This window comes from Phacochoerus africanus, chromosome 9 (genome assembly GCF_016906955.1).
Source record: "Phacochoerus africanus isolate WHEZ1 chromosome 9, ROS_Pafr_v1, whole genome shotgun sequence".
In the NCBI taxonomy this organism is placed as follows: Eukaryota; Metazoa; Chordata; class Mammalia; order Artiodactyla; family Suidae; genus Phacochoerus; species Phacochoerus africanus.
Window position 1 is genome coordinate 8,649,129 of NC_062552.1, and position 15,660 is coordinate 8,664,788.

Here is a 15,660-nt window from a genome sequence, read left to right on the forward strand (position 1 = left end):
TGCCCAAGAATCAGACAAACCAAAACAAATTAAATTATGGCGAGCAATTATTGCGCAAAAATACAATAGTTGACAGAGATTATGGGTGGTTGATGCCATTTAAATGGTGATTTCAACACAGGGAGAAACAGAGGTAATTTCATCTCTTTCCTATAATTAGCTCTATCTACCTACTCACCTATCATTAATGGCAAAGAAACATAGCCATTGAATATTTTATTTCAGTTAAAATGGTAATTTTTTTTAAGTAAAGGCCATTTCGATGTTATGACTTTTAAATTTTGTTGGTGAAGAACCACAAATAAGTGTGTTATTTTTTAGCTTTTGTATTTTTCTGTCGACTGATAGAATTGCTATATTAGCAGTTCTTCATGGTTCCACCAGTGAATATCCCATGATCATCTGCGCTGTTTGCTCTAAAAATTATTGTGTGGTAATAACCTTTGTTCTCCTAAGAGTGTTTTGGAGCAATATTGTTATTTAGAAACTGCTGAGAAGTTTGCTTTAAAAGATACTGAATGTGGTAGGACATAGACCCAGCATTAAAAGGTTGAGTTTTCTTCTTTGTAGGCCGCTCTTTCACACTGTTGCGTAGAGTCCTCAGCTACAGAGGTGAAAGGGGAGGTTAATTTAGGTGTCAGGACCCTGGTGAGATCGGAGGTCAAGAGAGGAACACAGCATTCTAGAAGTATCCTAAGACTAGGGCTTAGCATGATTGTTTCAATAAATTTCGATGGCCAGCTTTCTTAATATTTGACAGACTGTTGGAATGCAGTTTTATCCAAAACAGGCTTTCCCTAAACTGTCTTTTTCAATTGTCATATCACCCTCATGACAGTAATTGTAATTTAAAAAAAACATAAAAATAAAAGTCCATTACAAAAAAAAAAAAGTTGGTGTATATGCCATTTTACCAATTGGTTTTCTTTTTTCTTTTTCTTTTTTGAACAGAAATTTTAGAAGCTGGTATTAAAGGAACTCCAGAATCACTTAAAGGTGTGAAACGAAAAAAGATTGTAGCTGAGAATCACCTGAAAAAGATACCAAAATCCCCACTGAGAAATCCTCTTCAGGCAAAACACAAGCAAAATACAGAAGAGTCCTCCTCTTTTGCTGTTCTTCCCGGCGCTGCGGAGTCCCACAAGAAGCAGAATCACTGTCCTGTAAAAAACGGGAAGCAATTTACCAAACACAATGGAGAGACCCCTGGGATAACTGCCGAGGCCGCTAAATCCGAAGACTCCATCACCCCAAAGAAGCCCTCTTTTCTGCAGCACCCATCTGAGCTGCGTCGATGGAGGTCGGAAGGCTCCGACCCCGCCAAGTTCAATGTCGCAGGGGGAAAATGTGACTCTAGTTCTTTGTCCAGCAAAAGCAGGACTGACCACAGTGAATGTATCTCCTCGAACTGCAGCCCTCCGCCCTCCTCGTATGCAAACACCGCGTTTGATGTCTTATTGAAAGCCATGGAGCCAGAACTGAGCACCTTGTCACAAAAGGGCTCGTCTTGTGCAGTTAAGATCGAAAAACTGAGACCAAATAAAACTGTACGACCCCCTTCTCAGCCAAACAACAGCACCATGGCTGCCCCAGATCCGACTCCACAAGAACCGGCTGCCCCATCACAGCCTCCTCCGCGGACCTTCACCGGGCATTTGTCTGTGGCTCAGAAGAACGACCAAGTGGCAGCTCAGTCCATTTCTCCTTCGTATACTCCACATGAACACCCTGTTTCTAAACCTAGCCAACAAAATCAGCAGCTTCCAGCGTGCTCTGGTTTTACAAGACCGCTAACGGGTCTGCAAAATCGGGAGAACGCCCAACTTGAACACGCTTACAACGCGGCAGTGACGTCATCGGTGGGTGTGGCCTCACCCACCAGTAGAACTCAGGTTACTCCTCCAAACCAGCAGGTGGATTCTGCTGCCCCAATGTCCGTAAGCCCCGCCCCTTCGATGCAGTCGCCGCCCACGCCAATTTATAACTCAACTCCTGTCGCCTCTGTCGTTAATCACAGCGTGGAACAAATGTGCAATCTTCTTCTGAAAGATCAGAAGCCAAAAAAACAAGGCAAATACATTTGTGAGTATTGCAATAGAGCTTGTGCAAAGCCCAGTGTGCTTTTAAAGCACATCCGCTCCCACACTGGAGAGCGACCCTATCCCTGCGTGACCTGCGGGTTTTCATTTAAGACTAAAAGCAACCTATACAAGCACAAAAAGTCTCATGCACATACTATCAAACTGGGTCTCATCCTGCAACCAGATGCGTTCTTGTCACACGAGTCCCCCAAAGCACTTAGTATCCATTCGGATGTGGAAGATAGCGGGGAGAGTGAAGAGGAGGGCGCTGCCGATGAGAGGCAGACCGACCCAGGCTCCATGGACCTGCAGCCCATGCAGCTAATGAAAAGGGTACCCAACATGGAAGCTGTACCAAAATCAAGTTCCATTCCAAGCAATCCCGATCAGGTAGTAGGTGGCTTTTCACTACAGGACAAGTCTTCAGAATCACAGGCTGTGACAGAGTTACCAAAGGTTATGGTCCACCCCCTTAGCGTGTCACCTTTAAGACTTGATAGTCCAGAGGTTTCAGATTCCAAGCCTGAACTCTCTAGTGCACAGAAACAGAAAGACTTCCAGGTAACCCGTGTGCTGTCCCACCCAGCCTGGACGTCCTCCCTGGAGACTGAGGACAAGGCCCGTCAGAAGGAGGCCGGGAGTCAGCAGGAAGGAAAACAAGAGTCTCACGTGGGAACAGCACATGCCCAGCTCCAAAGGCAGCAGGCGACAGATTATTCCCAAGAGCAGCAAGGAAAGCTTCTTCTGAGTCCCCGCAGTTTGGGAAGTACAGATTCTGGTTACTTTTCACGTTCCGAAAGTGCCGATCAAACGGTGAGCCCCCCGACTCCCTTTGCCAGAACGTTACCCACCCCAGAACAGGACTCTGATAAGAATCCTGGGCCCTCCGCCCCTCGTTGCAGTGCACCAGCAGCTTCCGCTCTACCAGCAGGTGAGAAAGCATCACTTCTCCCAGGTCAGATGCGCCCACCCTTGGCAACAAAAACACTTGAGGAACGGATATCAAAGCTTATCTCAGACAATGAAGCTTTGGTAGATGATAAGCAACTAGATAGTGTAAAGCCACGGAGAACGTCTCTCTCCCGACGGGGAAGCATCGATTCCCCCAAATCATACATATTCAAAGATTCTTTCCAGTTTGATTTAAAACCAATGGGACGGAGGACAAGTTCAAGCTCCGATATACCCAAGTCCCCCTTCACCCCCACGGAGAAATCAAAGCAAGTGTTTCTCCTGTCTGTACCTTCCCTCGACTGCCTGCCTATTACCAGAAGTAACTCAATGCCTACCACCGGCTACTCAGCGGTACCCACCAGCACCATCCCGCCCCCGCACCCCCTGAGAGGAAGTCAGTCCTTTGACGACAAAATCAGCGCTCTCTACGACGACGTCTTTGTGTCAGGACCTAACACCTCTGTGCCCCCAAGTGGACACCCCCGCACCCTTGTCAGACAAGCAGCAGTAGAAGACTCCTCAGCCAGTGAAAGTCACGCTCTCGGTGCTGCACCGTCCTCGGACGAGAGCCATCAAGGAAGCACCCCTGCTGGTGAGTCCGCGGCAGCCAGGAGCAAGGCGCCGGCCGCGGGCTCACACTTGGAAAAGAAGAAGTCTCATCAAGGGCGAGGGACCATGTTTGAGTGTGAGACCTGTAGAAACAGGTACCGAAAACTGGAAAATTTTGAAAACCATAAGAAATTTTACTGTTCAGAGTTGCATGGACCAAAAACAAAGGTAGCTCTGAGAGACCCCGAGCACAGTCCGGCGCCCAGCGGCGCTCAGCCCCCAATTCTGCACTACAGGGTCGCCGGTTCGACAGGGGTCTGGGAACAGGCGCCCCAGATAAGAAAAAGGAGGAAAATGAAAAGTGTCGGAGATGACGACGAACTTCAGCAAAGCGAAAGCGGAGCTTCTCCGAAAAGCTCCGAAGGCCTCCGGTTTCAGAGCGCGGCGGACTCTGCTCCCAGCATATTGAAGCAGAGCGCGGCCGGAACAGGTGACCAGCCGCACAGAGCCGTCCAGCTGCCACCCTCCCAGATTCAGCTCGGGGCCAGAGGCCCCGAGCCGCCCCTGGACCCAAAGCTGTCCACCATCGCGGAACAGCGCCTGAGCCCGGCCGCCCAGGACCAGACGGAGCTGCAGAGACACGGCGCTGGCATCTCCGTCATCCAGCACACCAACTCCCTGAGCAGACCCGGGTCCTTTGACAAGCTCGAGCCTCGTGAAGGGGCTTCCCCAGCTTCTTTCCAGGAGCTGAGCAGAGCAGCCCAGCCTGGGGCTCTGAGCCTCGCAGCGATCTCCCAAGAGGAGGGCCGCCCTCCCCTGAAGCCGTCCCACCCGCGCCAGCCTGCGCTGTCCAATGCGCCGAGAGAACTTCAGGAAGGGGCGAGAAAGATTTCCAGCGAACGACATGCGCTAGGCCAGCCCTCTAGACTTGTTCGGCAGCACAACATCCAAGTGCCAGAAATTCTGGTCACGGAAGAGCCAGATCGGGACCTCGAAGGCCAAGGCCACGATCAGGAACGATCAGAGAAGTTCAGTTGGCCCCAGCGGAGTGAAACCTTGTCCAAACTGCCAACAGAGAAACTGCCACCCAAAAAGAAGAGGCTCCGTCTTGCTGAGATGGAGCACTCCTCAACCGAATCGAGTTTTGACTCCACTCTCTCCAGAAGCCTAAGCAGGGAGAGTAGCTTATCTCACACTTCGAGCTTCTCAGCTTCCTTAGACGTGGAGGACGTTTCTAAGACCGAGGGCTCCCCGCAAACCGATATTCTGAATAAAGCCGAGTTCCTCATGATTCCCACTGGCGCCAACACCCTCAGTGTTCCCGGAGGCCACCGGGAAATGAGGCGAGCTGCCTCAGAGCAGACGCGCAGCGCGCAGACGTCAATGGAGGTCTCTGATTTCCGGAGTAAATCCTTTGACTGCGGACGCGTAAGTCCACCTTCCACAGCAGCCCTTGCTGAGTTGCAGCCTCCACCATCCCCCTCCAGCATGGGCGTCGCCGGGCACGTGCCTCTCTTGGAGAGAAGGCGAGGCCCACTGATGCGACAGATTTCTTTAAACATCGCTCCAGAGAGTCATCTGTCTCCTGTGCACCCGTCCTCTTTCCAAACTGTTGCTCTTGCGGGTGTGAACACAGTGCCATTTCAGGGGGCCCAGCTCACTCATACACCTTCAGCTGAGTTTCCTGCAAATGCTCTGCACTCCCAGACTCAAATTAACGATCTGCGAACAGAAACCTCAAGTTCCAACTCTACGTATATCTTCCCTGTTCAACAGCTTTTTGGCATCAGTTTGTTAAATCAAATCCGTACACCCCTCAGCCACCCAAACGCACCGATGTCTCTGCAAGTGTCTACACAGAGTGTCAAACCAGATGCAAGCCCCAGTGGACGTGTATCTTCTCAAGGTGAGGATTGCTTTGCTCCCAAGTACCAACTTCAGTGTCCAGTGGTCCCCTTGAGCCAGCCTTGCACTTCTGTTCCTGTACATCCTCGGCCAAAGCCAACTCCTTCAGATCCTGCTGGGGCTGACCGTCGTGCGACCTCAGTAACATTACCAACCAAGTTAGTCGAAGCTACATCTCATTCGTGTTCGCTGCCAGCCCTGAAGCTCGGGCCTCTCGGTGGTCAGGGGCCAACAGCGCCAGCATCCTTTGCGCTGCCCGTGCATCCACAGAGTCAGGTCCCAGCATACTGTTTTGCCACAGTCACACCTCTGCCACAAATCCTAGTGACGCAAGATCTATCCAGTCAGCCAATTTGCCAGGCTAATGGTAGTATGGTGCCAGTCAGCGAAGAGCAAAATTCCATGCCAAAATCACAAAACGATCACCAGAATGCTTTGCCAAACCCAGAGGGAGAACTCATTTGCAAAAATGTTTTTTCTGAGCTGGGCCCGAATCCCTCTCTATTGGAATCCTTGCCCATAACTCAGAAAATGTCTATTGGTAGACTTTCCCCTCAGCAAGAATCTTCAGCTTCAAGTAAAAGGATGCTCTCTCCGGCAAATAGTTTAGACATTGCCATGGAAAAGCACCAAAAGCGAGCCAAGGATGAAAATGGAGCTGTTTGTGCAACGGACATTAGAGCATTCGAGCCACTGAGTTCGAGAGCTAATGAGGTTAGTAAGCAGAAGAAGCCTGCTCTGGTGAGGCAGGTTTGTGCCACAGAGCCCCTTGAAGCTGTGATATTGGAGCAGGAAACTTTTCCTCGCCCGGAAGTTCGTAGTGAGGCTGTTCATTTGACTGATGTTTCACCAGCTGATGCTTCATCCTCAGGACACTCCAAGCCTGCGGTTATAGAACCTATAAAAGAAGTGCAGGAATTTGAAAACATCAAGTCGGGCGCATCATTAACTCTTTCAGTTAGAAATTCACCTGTTCCTACAGAGAGCGCTCACATTTCTCCTTTGGAACATGTAGATAGTAACCAAGAAAGGACGTCTCCAGGGGTTAAAAGTCAAGGCGACAAAGTGAACATCCAAGAACAGAGTCACCCTGTAGCCACCACTCCTTCTGTGTGTGAGGCCAGTGACTCACAGCAGCCATCCTTCCCCAGCCTGAAAACTATTACCAGCTTCACGTGGTGTTACCTGTTGAGACAGAAGGCACTGCATCTGCCCCAGAATGACCAAAAGACTTCAGCCTACACTGACTGGACAGTAAGCGCCAGTAACCCCAATCCACTTGGGTTGCCTACAAAAGTTGCTCTTTCGCTCCTTAACTCAAAACAGAAGACTGGAAAGTCACTATATTGTCAAGCAGTAACCACCCATTTCAAGTCAGATTTATTGGTCTATTCCAGCAAGTGGAAAAGCAACTTAAGCAAGGTACTTGAAATATCATTTATCTTCAAATATAGATTGTGCAAATTAGTTTTACCATGTCTGGGTGCCTTGAAGTATTGCAACTGGAAGTTGTATTAATTGTACTTTATAAGTGTGGAGTTATTTGAAAGAAAGAATGATAAGTTTGCCCAGTGAGTTGTACTGCTAAAGGTTACCCAGATCCTTTCAGTGATACTGCCTGGAAATATTTTGAAAATAACGTGCCTTGAGCACTCTTTTCCTATTGGCTGGATATTTACCTCTTTACTTAATGGAACAGATAATCATAGTTTCACTTGCCTCTTTCTCTTGTATAAAGGATTTATCTTTCTTGGTAGGTGAGAGCAGATTATGTGCATGCTGTGTCCCTGCTAAGGAAGGGCAATAGAAGTGTGGATATTGGAAACTCTTCTTTTAAAATAGAAATAGACATCATACTCGTTATCTGCAAACCTGACCACTCTCCCCTGACCGTGCTCATCCTAGCTCTCTTCCCGTGGAGCCCCGAGAATCATCTTAGTCCCAGGGAGGTTTACAGAGTAACTAGCTGTGCACTTGATAACTGAGCTGATTCGGTCAAGATTTGTGGAGTAAGGTCATAAAACTATAATTTTGAGTTAGGTATGGAATTAGTCTTATTAGAGTTTTTGGCTTTTTACAGTGGGAGAAATTATTTAAGTGACTAAGAATAGGTACAGAGATAAGGGTGTTAGGCTGGATGCTGGACGTTCAGAATTATAGATGAAATTCTTCACCTCTGCAGGTTCACAAGCACATAGCATTGGTTCGTAAATAAATATATACTTATTTATCGATAAGAAAGAGCCACAGTATCAGTGTTATATTAGAAGTGTATACAACTTTTTAAAAAGAAGGCAATCTCCAACACTACCAGTAGCTTGAAGAGATAGGGATACAAGGAAATTATTCCAAAAGTGGGGTATTTTAGCTGAGTCATTTAAAAAAAAAAAATGGAGATTTTTTTTTTTCAGGCAAACAAGAATGAGAAATTATAGTAGTCTGCCAAATGACATGGAAATGAGACAGAATGGGGTCTATTTAAACAACTCCAAGGAGTGCAGCATGGCTAGAGGGTGCAGGGAGTTTGAAACAGTGACATACTTTGAAGCTGGAGATGCTGGCGAAGGCCAGAGACTACGCGTGGTGGTAGAGCACCACCAGCGGTTCTTGCTCAGTGAAGGAGGGTGCATCCAAATCATTCAGACTTTAATTTTTAAATGCGCAGACTCTACATCTGCTAAATCAGATGGAAAACGAGGCTTGAGCATGACAGTCTAAACAGAGCTTCCTGGACGTCTGTTCCTGAAGTGCCTGTGGAGAGTGACTGACTCTCCTTCAGTACCAGGTGCCTCAGGGGGAAAAGCCTCTGGAAATGCACATCTAGAGCTGGAGCTAGGAGAGCGGTCAAGGCAGAAGGCGCCGGGGTACAATGAATGAGCTTACTCGAGGAGACGGGCCAGGTACAGTGAATGAGGTTCCTCGAGAGAGAAGGGCCTGCAAGGGATCCCGAGATTTCCTACTATTTAAAGGGTTGAATGGATGAACAAAGCCCACACAGGAAACCAGAAGAGCTTGTTCAAAGAGGAAGGAGGAAAGCCAGGAGAAAGTGGTATCACACAGATCAAGAAAGAAGGTACTTTAAGGACACTCGTTCAAGCCAAGATTTCAAACAAACACAGGTTCCAACATGGTATCTGGATCGAATAGTTCTAATACCACTGAGACTTGAGTCATAGGGGCAAGTGGCCATGGAGGACTGTGTACTGGGTTGATGGTTAACGCACAACCCAAATGTTGGTGTATTTGTAATTCAAAGTAATAATTCAGAATGGAAAAGAGCAGATAGATGCTAAAGTACAGAACGTTTCTAAGAGAAACGAGGTGTCAGCAACATAGAATGCATGGAACAGTCAAGTTTATCGACTAAGGAAGGAAATAATAAAGATTTTGGCATTTAGCTCATTGGTGAATAATAGAAGCCAGATTTAGCAAGAAAGTGAACAAAAAACAAGTGGGAACTTGGTATTGAGAAAAAAATAAGAGATAAGATTACTGTTAAAGGTATAAAGATAAAGAGTGCCTGCGTGTACGTGCGTACGTGTGTGTGTGTGTGTGTGTGTGTGTGTGTGTGTGTGTCTGTGCGCACTTGCACACGTGTGCTCCAAATTGTGGGGAAACCTGATGTGTTTGCCTTAAAGAGGAGACAGTTGCATGGGTCAGCGTCAGGGTCATTGCCTCCTCTTACCACCTTCTTGAGACACTCAGGCCAGCAACTTTTCTTTACTCCTGGCTTTATAAGGACAGGGCCTTCCCAGGAGTCATTGCTGTACCATAGCTGTCTGCTTAGTGATGTCATTTTTGAAGGAAGTTTGTAACAAAGAAGTCCTTGATCAGAAAAGTTGCGGCCTTGTGTTGGGTTTGGCCAGAGGGCTGGAGTTTGAGCCTTCGCTATTAACTCTAAACCTTGGACCAGTGACTTAGTCCTGAGCGTGGCCTTCCTTCCTCACTGGGCTGTGATCTACCTGTGCTGCCTGCCCCACAAGGATCTGTGAGAGCAGGTGGGGCCGCGGGGTGAAAAAAGTGGCTGTGAAGAAGGTGGTTGTGTAACATCAGCAGGTGGTGTCACTGTAGTGTTTCTGCAGGAAAAGCACACACTGTCATTCTGATGTTCATTGCCTTTATCTAGAGATTCTACTTAGCATCAGGCCAAGACCCAAGTTTTGGTTTGATCTATAATTCACAGTTATCAGTGTTCACGAACTTTTGAGAAGACAGAGAGAGGAAACATAATTATGGTTTAAAATAATGATAGAAGGGGTGAATAAAATATTGGGAAATGGGCTTCTGCATTTTTTTTTTTTTTTGGTCTTTTGAGGGCAGCACCCATGGCATATGGAGGTTCCCAGGCTAAGGGTCTAATCAGAGCTGCAGCTGCCAGCCTACACCACGGCAACACCAGATCTGAGCCACATCCGTGACCTACACCACAGCTCAATGCCCACTGAGCGAGGTCAGGGATCGAACCCGCAACCTCATGGTTTCTAGTCGGATTTGTTTCCACTGTGCCATGATGGGAACTCCTGGGCTTCTGCCTTAACGTCACAGTGCATTGATGTTGAAGGGCAGCAGGTCATGGTTTTTAGGATTGTGAGACATTATGACATAAGGGGTAACTAGTTCTTTCCATCTCCAAAGAATAAACTCTTGAGCAGGTGTGCTTAAACTGTCGTATAAGCTGTTGGTTAGCTATAAGAAAGAATATTTAGTCTGTTTAAAAACTTCCCAAAAAACTCATGGAATACGAGGTGGGGGTTTGTAGAATCATTATTTGGGGGTGTCACTGGACTGCAGTGGGAATCTTAAATAGCACTGGATTGACCAGTTTGCTATGATTCAGGCATCTGTAGTAAAGTTAACGGAGGAAAAGAAGCAATGACCTTGAAAGCTGTTACTGCCTTGAAATGCCTTCCATTAAGGTAACCGTATACGCTGTGCTCTGCCATGTTTTAATTTCCAAGTGAAACATTAGCATGTTTGTGTTTTCAGTTTTATTAAATTAGTGTCTCTCTTTTTTTTTTTTTCCCTTTCAGAGAGCATTAGGTAATCAAAAGTCCACAGTAGTTGAATTCAGCAATAAAGATGCCTCTGAAATTAACAGTGAGCAAGATAAAGAAAATTCCTTAATCAAAAGTGAACCGAGAAGAATTAAAATATTTGATGGAGGGCAAGTACAAATTTTACTTCTTAAATGTACATTTAAACTTAGTTTTTAAATGTACATTTGCTTTCATGTGAATGAAGTCTTAAGAGTGCTGATTTTCTATAAATGTTGCAAGGTTTTTCAGCTTCATAACGGAATCTTCATGGCAAAGGTTTATGCTAGATATTATGCTAAATAATTCTATTTTGATGAAGACAATAACTATTTAGGAAAGACTGTAGGTTCTAGGAGGCAGCTAAGCACTAAGGTTTCGAACGGAGTGGACCCTGATTTCACATTGATTTGCAATAAAGAATGGCCTGGAAATTTTGCTCTAAGAGAGATAAGTTCATTCATTGCCTGTTTGATATATTTTGTGAATTCGCTTATGAGAAAAACAAATCCTAAAAGCCAACTGTCGTGAAAATGAAGCTCAGAAATATTTCAGTACTTATAGTTGTTGTGATTGAATTTAACAAAAAAGAAAACTTTTAAACCAGTGACTTAGAAGAAATATTTTAAAATAAACCTGGTATTGAATAAAGTTGTTTGATTAGCTATTAGAATATCAGGTTAATGTGAAAAGCTGGAATATTCTGTTACTTACATGTGCATAAAGTGTATATGGATGAGTATAAAAAACCGTGCCTTGTTTTTTTTTTTTTTTTAGGTTGAATTTTAGTCATCAGTATTTTCTCAAAGACATAGTATCCAACTGCCCTATTTGTTTTCTTTTTCTTTAAATTAGATACAAATCAAATGAAGAGTATGTGTATGTCCGAGGCAGGGGAAGAGGAAAGTACATTTGTGAAGAATGCGGAATCCGTTGTAAGAAACCTAGTATGTTAAAGAAACACATACGAACCCATACTGATGTCCGCCCATATCACTGCACTTACTGTAACTTCTCCTTTAAGACTAAAGGTACGAGGTGGCTTCATGGTCCTTTTTTATGTGCATTGAGTGAGTAGAGCAAAGGCCCAACTTTACATATTCTCTGACCAGAGTTGCAGTAGCTTAAATAGACTCATGTAAATTACATCTTGTCAGCATCCTTGGCTTCTGTTTCTAGACCTCTTAGGGCAAAGTTTTTAGTTACATACTCTTAGGATCTATGTAATAAATATGACATTTGAAAAGGAGCAACTGCCCTTTTTTATTTCACTCCCCATATTACAGTTGCATAATATGATGACTAATATATTTGCAAAAATACGTACTTTGGGGCTAAAGAAGAAAAAGAAGTTTTCATGATCATATACGTAAAGGCATTTCAGTGCTAAAAGATTAAAGAAAAAATTAATAACTATAGTAAAGCTATACTGATTACATTCATGTTTTATTATCTAATTTTAGGCATGCATAGCCATTTCTTTTTCTTTTCCATGAAGCTTTTTTAAAACCCAAATTCACTTGAATTTCAGCTTCAAAAATTTTCAACTTTTGTACTATTTAATGTTTATGGAACTCAGAACTAGTGATTAAAATTATATTTAGTACTCTTCCTGTATACTTTCTATGTTTTTATTTAAGGTAATTTTACCCTTTAAAAATTTCCTGTTACATATAATGAATATACTATTATAAATGTTTGCTTTCTCTGTTAGGCTCCCTGTTCATGAATCATTATATAAAAATTGGTTGTTTGTGATTTTAATTTCATATACTTCCCTTTAGAAAGTAAGAATCTCTCAAACATAAAGCAATATAATCATAAAATTATTTGTGAAAAATATTTAATTGATAATTTTTTATAGAACTGCTTTTATCCCTTTTTACTTAACATTTGTTTTTTTCTAATTATATTGGTTATATTTGTGATTTTTGTGTTAAAGATTGATCAGTTCTTTAGCAAAATTTATTGCATTTTTTGGCTAATATTTATTGACATTTAAAGAGATAGTATATAGCAACAACATGGCTTCAAATTAACTCTCCTTAAATGCCAGTAGTACCTGAAACAAGAATGGGGGGGGGCACCAAAACTATTCTTCATATAGCCTTGAATATTTCTAAAAAGTCCCAAGAAGTCATGAGTCAGGAGGAACCCCAATTCTGTCATTTTTTGATTGTGGTATAGAACCTCCTTTGAAATTGGAGTGTCCATTTCAGGTTGATTTTCCTGATCTTGTGTGAAGGCTTTGATAGGGTTAAGTGCTTTGTCTTTTAACCCAATATACTACTTTTACACTGGTTTTGATGCTATGGTTAAGAAATATCTATTAAATAATTTGAATTATTTGATTCTGTGGTTAAGAAACATCTGCTAAATAGGCCGCCATCACAGACAAAAGATTCCCAGGTACAGAATGATGCTACCAAATAAAAGAGGATCCAAGGTGTAATGTAGAATATGTGTATTTCTCAGTAGAAGGAGGAAAGGGAATCAGGATTTTTTTTTTTAAGTATATTTATAAAATAAGGGCAAGAAAGGAAGGAAAACTTCTGTGCGGGAAACCAAATGAAACTACAGATATTTCCTGGCCAAGAAAAATATGAATCGTCAAGTATCAAGCCTCTGAAATAACTCAAAACAACGTCACATAAAATTTTAGATAAATGTTTATTAAATTGTGGACAGGGCATAACGACCCTTGAAGAGTGAGCAGTGTATGTTGGCAGTTTTCATGTCTTTCATTTCTCGAATATGCTGCATATCCGAATTCATATTAAGTTTTTTGTTTTGTCAGATAATTCATTGGAATTATGTGATAAATACTGATTTGAAGAGAGCTGCCCCAGCTAAGGATACTGGTGAAGGAAATAGTAGAAATTCAGTACTTCCCTGTTCTCGGCATGGCAGTTCACTTTTTGGTCCGCTTCCCTGTGGAAGTCTACCTTTTGTGAATATATGCAGAACAGACTCCACAGCACCTTTTAAAGGTCTCTAAATAATAGCAGACTTCTTTTTAGATTAGATTTTGCCCTACTGCGATTTCCTTCGTTGTCCTATAGCCAGTTCACGTCTACTTCTTATTCCTTGTGTCTGGTTATTAACGGAAAGTGATAGGGATGCAGCAGCCTGCTATAGAAATAAGAGTCTGCAGGGATAGCATCCTGCTTTCCCAGGAACGATCTGTCCCACTAGAAATTGATGCTTCTGATGGTATTGCTTCTAAGTCTATACTTCATCATTTGTCCTCTCAGCTTATTTTATGAATGCATATTTTAAATAATTGATTTGTCTTCACTATTCTGCTTTAAAGGTCAGTGAGCAGGAAATATACAATAAGGTTGCATCTCTGCAAGATTTAGTCCCACTTATATCACAGAAAGCTGGACTCTATATAGCTATATAGGAACCCAGAAACAAAATCTTTCATGCTTTCCGGAAGATTTAGATTGATGTTTATTAAATCTGTTGGAAGATGTATCTGTTAAATCAATGCACGAAGTTTACAGCATTGCCAGGGGATGTTTGCATTTCAATATTTGTATTTTGCATATTGAAATGCAAATTGTTTTGTTTATTTTAAATTATTTAAGTTGATTAATAATAACTAATAGCTCAAGTTATGAGAAAATGTGCTTATTGAAAACTTACATTCCCAAATTTGCTTAGTTACAATGATACATTAACTTCTTAGAAAGCAAATGACCGTCTATGGCTATCCATTTAGGAAACAAAAGCTTTCTGAAAGAGAACCGCTATTGGACTCTGTAATTTGGTTTCTAATATCGTCATTATACTAGAAAGCGTTTTGACTTATTAGTGGAAATTTAGCCACAGTAAGATGGACAAACTCTTGTTTATAACCTTTTTTTTTTTTTTTTTTTTGCTTTTTAGGGCCGCCCCTGAGGCATATGGAGGTTCCCAGGTTGAATCGGAGCTGTAGCTGCTGGCCTACACCACAGCCACAGCAGCGTGGGATCCGAGCCACATCTGCGACCTACACCACAGCTCGTGGCAATGCCGGATCCTTAATCCACTGAGCAAGGCCAGGGATGGACCTGTGTCCTTGCGGATGCTAGGCAGATTTGTTTACTGATCTGAGCCACTACGGGAACTCCTGTTTCTAACTTTTTAATGTGAAGAATTTGAAGCGTACAGAACAGTAGGTATCTGTATAATGAACACAGTATACCCATCATCTTTGAATAATTGTTAATGGTTTTCCATATTCGCTTTATGTTTTATTTTTTAAGTGTATTTAAGGCAAATGTCAGACATGGCTAAGTCATTTAAGCCAGGCATTATCTGTAGATCACGGAGGTCAGGTCTTGATAGATCTTAAACATTACCTGGGCCAGGCCCCTCTTACACTTGAACCCCGTGAGCACCAAGCTCCAGGATGCCGTGCGTGCTGTCTGGTGCAAGAATTCACTTGAATGGGCGTGATCAGTTCCAGGGACCTAGCTCATTTTTAGTGGAATCGAGGTTCGATAAATATAGCAGTTTCGTAAGTCCTTCGGGTACTACAAGTTCAAAATCTGAATCAACGATTGTGACATGTTTAGCTCTTCTAAAAGTTTATTCTCAAGTACCAGTTTGCCCCTGCTCGCCAAACTCAGCACTTAAGATTTTGCTTATTTTCAAAAGAGACGATTTTCCCTTCTTGGCAGTTTGTGTGTGTGTGTGTGTGGCCTTATCCACTCAGGCTGCTGGATATCATCCAGAGTATCTGAGCTCTCCCTCTGCATTAATGATCACTTGGGGACCAGCGTGCCCAGTGGTTCCCAGTTAACCTGGTGATACTTACAGAGCTCGGTATACCAGCTGCCAGAGCAAACACACCTTTAACAATACTCTCATGAGATTTTTAGTCAATATGGTGAAGTGAAGTTAATGCAGGAAATTCTTCCTCACGTTCCAGCGCACAGAAATACTATTTATAATACAATGACAACCAACTCTAGTTTTTAGTAATAGATAGCCAAGCTTGAAATTTAGAATGACAAATCCCCAGGTATACCAGAAGTAAAGAAGAAACTACAAACTAGCATGATGAGTATATTAAAAGAAAAGAAAAGAAAAGAAAAAAGTCCATGGGGACGTCAAACCAAATATATGCCCACAGGCCTGGGAGTTTA

General features: G+C 43.3%; 1 protein-coding gene across 1 annotated transcript in view; it reads left to right on the forward strand.

Annotated features, from left to right (window-relative positions):
• Positions 1 to 15,660, forward strand: part of HIVEP1 (HIVEP zinc finger 1) — a 146,145-nt gene that overhangs the window by 103,376 nt on the left and 27,109 nt on the right. The window contains 3 exon segments of the mRNA XM_047797240.1: positions 952 to 6,911; positions 10,520 to 10,653; positions 11,378 to 11,553. Coding sequence (XP_047653196.1) covers positions 952 to 6,911; positions 10,520 to 10,653; positions 11,378 to 11,553 — 6,270 coding nt within the window.